Source organism: Myotis daubentonii, chromosome 11, assembly GCF_963259705.1.
Source record: "Myotis daubentonii chromosome 11, mMyoDau2.1, whole genome shotgun sequence".
In the NCBI taxonomy this organism is placed as follows: Eukaryota; Metazoa; Chordata; class Mammalia; order Chiroptera; family Vespertilionidae; genus Myotis; species Myotis daubentonii.
Genome location: NC_081850.1, coordinates 8,557,573 through 8,564,236, shown reverse-complemented (window position 1 = coordinate 8,564,236; position 6,664 = coordinate 8,557,573). Strand labels below are relative to the sequence as shown.

General features: G+C 45.4%; 1 protein-coding gene across 1 annotated transcript; it reads left to right on the top strand.

The window, feature by feature from the left end:
• Nucleotides 1–1,959: 1,959 nt before the first annotated feature.
• LOC132211822 (procathepsin L-like) lies at nucleotides 1,960–6,113 on the top strand. The gene is made up of 8 exons (XM_059656433.1): nucleotides 1,960–2,057; nucleotides 2,543–2,679; nucleotides 2,976–3,098; nucleotides 3,177–3,323; nucleotides 3,518–3,742; nucleotides 4,149–4,311; nucleotides 4,947–5,064; nucleotides 5,424–6,113. The coding sequence occupies exons 2-8, from the start codon at nucleotides 2,554–2,556 to the stop codon at nucleotides 5,521–5,523; spliced, it is 1,002 nt and encodes a 333-aa protein (XP_059512416.1). The 5' UTR covers nucleotides 1,960–2,057; nucleotides 2,543–2,553; the 3' UTR covers nucleotides 5,524–6,113.
• Nucleotides 6,114–6,664: the final 551 nt, after the last annotated feature.

Sequence of the window (6,664 nt, the reverse complement as noted above, 5' to 3'; positions counted from 1 at the left end):
GTGGTACAATCACACAGTGGAATATTATTCACCTTTCAAAAAGGGAAATTCTGACACATGCTACAACATGGATAAACCTTGAAGATATTGTTATGTGAAATAACCAGGCACAAAAAGACAGACATCATGTGATTCCACTTATGTGAGTTTGCTAGAAATTCACAGATAGAGAAGATAGAATAGCCATTGACAGGGACTTGGGGGAGGGAGAAATGCAGAGTTATTGTGTACTAGGTACCAAGTTTCAGTCTGGGAAGAATGAAAAAGTTCTGAACATGGATGGTGGTGATGGTTGCACAACAATGTGAATGGACTTAATGCCACTAACTGTACACTTAAAAATTGTTAAAAAGATACATGTTTGCCCTAACCAGTTTGGCTCAGTGGATAGAGCGTTGGCCTACGGATTGAAGGGTCCCAGGTTCAATTCTGGTCAAGGGCATGTACCTTGGTTGCGGGCACATCCCTAGTCCGGGGTGTGCAGGAGGAAGCTGATCGATATTTCTCTCTCATCAATGTTTCTAACTCTATCCCTTTCCCTTCCTCTCTGTAAAAAATCAATAAAATATATATAAAAAAGATACATGTTTGGTATATACATATCACCACAGTAAAAATAAAAAGCACACAAAAATTACTATGCATCTGATAGTGCTTCTGGAAGGTTTATTAATTAGTCCTAAATAGTAATTAGTTTACAAGTCCACATAAACATGGCACCATTTTTATCAAAAGATTTCAAAATCTGCATAGAAAATGGTGAAGTGGGAAGGGAAATGAGGTACTGATAATATTTTTTCTAGAAAATATATTCAGCAATGAACATTTTTTTTGTAATAAAATGAACAAACGTATATTTCTGGTTTGTGCTCCTTAAAGTCTTAATGATGTACATTAATATTTAATATATAAATATATCTTCACAAACTGTCATTTAAATCCTGACATTAAATGTAAATTAAAAATCATTGCTTGGCAGGTGGGACTCAGTGGTTGAGCTTCCACTTATGAACCAGGAGGTCAGGGTCTATTCCAGGTCAGGGCACATGCCAGGGTTGCAGGCTCATCCCCAGTAGGGGGCATACGGGAGGCAGCCAATCAATGACTCTCATCATTGATGTTTCTCTCTCTCTCCCTCTCCGAAATTAATTAATATATATATATATATATTTTTAAAAATCACTGAAGTAAGTGTCACTAAAGTAAATTTCTTAAATTAAACCTCAGGAAAAGCTCGTTGAGGAAGACATAACAATCCATAACGCAGAGAGTGGGGAGGTAAAAGCAGTTTCTATTTTCCTCCTTTATTAAATCACATTTTTCTGTAAACACCTCCTTTCTGTGGATTTTGAAAGAAGCCTGTGATGGAGAAAATCCCTGCCTGGGGAAGGCAGGACAGAAGCACTGGGAATGCCAGCCTTCCCTGGAGACGCTCCCAGTCTGTCCCCTTTCCTCCGAGGATCTGGGCCTGACCATCGTGTCTGCGTTTTGCGCATTGTCATTCCGCTCGATTCCTCCCGAACCCAGCTGCGCCCACCTGTGAACAGTGAGCACATCTGTGTCGGGCTCGTCCTCCCAGCAGCCCGCCCCGCGGTTTGCTGCGGGCCAAGCAGGAACCGCTAGACCAGATGTTACTGTCTCCGCGCCCCCGAGATTTTAACCAGGACTAGGACCCGAGCGCACTCGGGGTACCCTGACATCCACACGGGGCATCCCATAGCTTTTTTTTCCGTAAACCATCCTCTGCGCACATAAACTCGGGGTATTTAGTTGATCCTCATAGTGTCCGGCGGCCCCCAGCTCGCCTTCCCCAGAGTCCACTGAGGTAGGTGCCCGCTGCTCTGGGACAAGCTGGGACCTAGCGTCCTCCCGAGTCCCAGCACCCGAAGTCCCGCCCACAGCCGGCTCAGCCAATCCCGGTGCGAGCTGGCGGTGGGGGCGGGGCCGGGGCGGATCCCCGGGGTCTTAAATGGGCGGCCCAGAGGCCCCAGTCTCCCCCCGGAGATTCTTGGACCTGCTACTGCCGACTGCTGTTTGCGCAGCTGCTCCCTCCGCAGGTGAGCACGCCCTCCCCCCCGCCGCCTTCAAGCCTGCGCCTGGAGCGGCAGGGCCACCCCGAGAACAAGGGCCGCCGCCGCCTTGGGGGTCGAGGGTGTGGGGGTCCCAGGAGTCGAGGTCCCCAGGTCTGACCGAGCGGACCGAGGGGTGGTGGGGGCCGCTGCTCCCTGCACCAAGTCAGCATCCCCTGGCAGCGGTGGTTGTGTGCGGGGGCTGGGACGGCAGCATGCCTCTTGCAGGGTTGGGCCGCAGCACCTGAGCACCTGACCCTGAGCCGGTTCCCTGACCCCGGGGGAGGCTTACCCTCTCTAGCCTTGGGAACGGGGGTCTCCGGGCTGTTTTTCTCCACCCACCTCCTAAGCCTTCCTCCACAGTCCTTGTGTACTTACTTGGGAGGGTCAATTACATGTTTTACTCCAGGTGGCTGTAAGGTCTCAGGGGAGGGATTGGTCTCATCCGAGACCCATTTCTCTTCCCTTCCTAGGTTTTTGAAACATGAATCCTTCACTCCTCCTGACTGCCCTTTGCTTGGGAATAGCCTCAGCGGCTCCAACACTTGATCTCAGTGTAGACGCGCAGTGGAACCAGTGGAAGGCAGCACACGGGAAACTCTATAACGAGGTTGCTAACATCCGAAACGGTCCAGAGGGACCACCCAGAAAACGGTTCTTGCTGTTGGGAGTTTAGAGCGGAGAGTAGCTTCTTGAGACTGGCTCTTAACAGGCCATAGCTTCATGGCCCGGTTACTGACCCCATGGGGCATGCGTCCCGCTGCCGGGTGCTGGAGAACAGCTCCCAGGCGTGGCAAGCCTCCCCTGACGGTGGTTTGTGTTCTTCTGTCTGCAAATCCCCTTGGCGAGGGTAGGCTGGGTTTTTTCAGTAGAAACGAAGACAGCGTGGTGTGCGCTTGCCTCTAGAGTGAAGAAGGATGGAGGAGAGCGGTGTGGGAGAAGAATATGAAAGTGATCGAGCTGCACAATTGGGAACACAGCCAGGGGAGACGTAACTTCACCGTGGCGATGAATGCCTTTGGCGACATGGTGAGTGTGCTTCCTCTCCTCAGTGCTTTACCACAATAATCTCTTCCTTTATGACATTCTGTGTCTTTTCCCTTGAAGACCAGTGAGGAATTCAGGCTGGTGATGAATGGCTTTCAAAACCAGAAGCACAAGAAGGGGGACATGTTCCAAGAACCGGCCTTAGCTGAGATCCCCCCATCTGTGGATTGGAGAAAGAAAGGCTGTGTAACTCCTGTGAAGGACCAGGTAGGACCGTGTCCAGCAGATCATCTGCTCTCCAGGGAGGAGTACAGCTGTAAAGGCGTTGCTCTCCATGAAGTGGGAGGCCGTGGGACAATGTGCAGTTTGCTCTTTTTAAAAACAGTTTCCAGATATAGCGTCTGTTGTCAAAGTCTTGCTATTGGTTTTGTAGAATGAGCGCTTTTGAATTTTGTTTTCAGGGTGTGTGTGGTTCTTGTTGGGCTTTTAGTGCAACTGGCGCCCTTGAAGGACAGATGTTCCGGAAAACTGGCAAACTCGTCTCGCTGAGTGAGCAGAACCTGGTGGACTGCTCTCGCGCTCAGGGCAATGAGGGCTGCAGCGGTGGCCTAATGGATAATGCCTTCCAGTACGTCATGGACAACAAAGGCCTGGACACAGAGGAATCCTATCCATATTATGGAACGGTAATATCATTGTAGCTCTGCTTTTGAGTGTTGAGCACTTCAGAGACAACACTTAGCATATTTAGAATTCACATTTTAGGCTGGAGAATCTGTATCTACAAACTGTCGGAGCTGCACAGTTCTCTGTTTAGAGGGTCACCGTATAGATGTTCCTGCTGCTGTGTTACATGAGATTTACATACCATTCTCTAGATAGGAAAAGTTTCTCATGGCCAGGGAGACAGAATATCTCCTTGAATATACACACCAGCTAGTTCTTCAATTTCAAAGCCAACCAATAGCACTTCACCTCCTGGGATGCTTTATAACAAACTTGACTTAGAAATCATTAAACTGCCAATTGTCTGAACTCATGTTCCCCGGGAGGTACGATATAATCACGTCTCTTCCCTTTTACCTTTAAAAGGATGACACTTGCAAATACAAGCCTGAGTTTTCTGCTGCCAATGACACTGGTTTCGTGGACATCCATAAGGACGAGAGGTCCCTTATGAAAGCAGTGGCAAGTGTGGGGCCCATTTCTGTTGCTCTAGATGCAAGCCTTGAGTCCTTTCAGTTCTATGAAAAAGGTGAGGATTTGTCTTTATATAAATTCAGGCAGAAATATTATAAAACCACCCTGACATACAGCAAGACCGACTCTTCGGCATTAGAATTCCTGGATGTGCGGATCTAACATAGTTGCGCATTCTATACATGTAATATTTGTGCCAGATGTTGTCCATCTGACATGACTTAAACCATATCCCCATGATTTTAAGTGCTTCATAAATATATCAAATGGCTACATAATTTGGCTGATATAGCTTCGTTTACTTTACTTTTAAAAAGTTGTTAGACCTTTAAAATATTCCGAGAATTTTGCTACTGAAATGAAATCTGGAAAAAAACTTTGGCTCATGTAGTTTTGTGTTTTGTTTGTTTTCTTAGATCCATAAAAGTAGAATATGTTCTCAACCAGTGGTCTTTTATGCCTCTTGATAAGTTGTTTCTAAAAGTGATCATGGCAACTTGTATTTCTCTAAGTATTACAGGAGGGCCTAACTCCCAGCCTAGATTTTTTAAAAATCTTGTTTTTAAATATTACCTGGATTTATGCACTCTAACTGAATGTTGAGATGCCTCTCTTACTGGTTGACAGACAAAATTACTGTCAGTTCTTACCTGGAGATCTTCACCCCAGCAATGACTTCTGTTTTCCTAGGCATTTATTATGATCCGGATTGCAGCAGCGAGGACCTGAATCATGGTGTTCTGGTGGTTGGCTATGGCTTTGAAGGAGTAGAAATGGATAACAATAAATATTGGATTGTCAAGAACAGGTATAAAATGCCAGAAATACTTATATTTGATTTTGGAAAGGGAATCCCAAGCTTGCTAGGGCATCGATACCGTTTTGGTACCAATGCATTTCTAAATTTGAAAATGTTCTTCATTCTGAAACACACCTGGCCCCAAGAGTTCTCTTTTTCAATTTTTAATTTTGCAATTCTGTGAAAGGTTTGGGGATAGAATTATATGCAGGTTTGGAACCCAGCCATGAGCAAGAACTGTGGTCTCTCCTGCTTCTTTCTGAATCGGTCTGGGCCTCAGGCACACTGTTTAAGCAACAGGTGTTATTGTTGATAAACATCGATGTGTTTGGTTACTTGTATAAAATGGACACCCTCTCTTCTTTCAGCTGGGGTACAAAGTGGGGCATGGATGGCTACATAAAGATGGCCAAGGATCTGGACAACCACTGTGGGATCGCCTCCATGGCCAGCTATCCTACTGTGTGAGATGGTGGTGATTGAGATGTGATTAAGAACAGAATAACCAGAGGATGAATATTATCTTAAAACTCATCAGAACCCTGGCCGGTGTGGGTCAGTGGTTAGAGTGTCAGCCCAAGCACCCGAGAGTGTTGGGTTCAATTTCCAGTCAAGGGCATATACTTGGGTTGCAGGTTTGATCCTGACCCCAGTGAGGGTCTGTGCGGGAGGCAACCAATTGATGTGTCTCTCTCACTTCGATGTTTCTTTCTCTACTCTCTCTCTCTCTACCTCCCTCTCTCCTGTCCATTCTCTCTCTAAAAATAAATAAATAAATAGGAAAAAATCCTCAGGTGGGAATTATTAACAACAACAGCAAGAAAACAAACAAACAAAAAACCAAAACCCTGCTCAGACCTGTGGGATAAAACAGTTGAGTCATTGAATATCTAAGCTGTGATTTGAATTCGGCAAGATTTTACACTGGTAAAATGTTCCACTTCTTCAATTATTGTGTTAACAACTTGTATGATTGACTTGCCTAATAACTTTTGCATTTTTATGTTTAAAAAGGATGTAAGCATTTTTATCTTTTAAAATAAAACTTTCAAAATAGAGGTGGAGCTTCTATTTGTTTTTAAATGGTGAACATTTTGTATAGTTTTTAAATGGTGAACATTTTATATAACGGAAAATGTAATTGGGCTCTAGAGCCGTAACTGAATGTGCTAGTGGTCCTTTAGGAGAAGGGCGGGGGCCTTCTGGCCGTTCTCCTTATAACCAGGCAGATCTCAGGTTCATTGTCCCTTGCCTGTGTCTGACTCAACTTTTGAATGGAGCAAAATTTAACAAATGATCCATAAAGAACAAAAGTAAGTTATTTTAATAAATAAAAAATTCGCATATTAAATAAGAGATGACACATACATAGGATTTCCAGACTAGAAAGGCACTTGAGAGGTCATGGCCATTTGACACAAGATGGTTACAGGCCATCTGAGTGACAGGACGAATGTCACAGGGCCAGTTTCTGAAGCATCTTCTCCAACTGTTCGTAAGACCATGTGGCTACTTTTCAGTTGAGAAAGGACACACCATAGAGGATCGCCAAGAATGTTTGTCTTTGGGGCCACAAGGGGTGAAGGATGAGCTCCTGGATTTGAGGCTG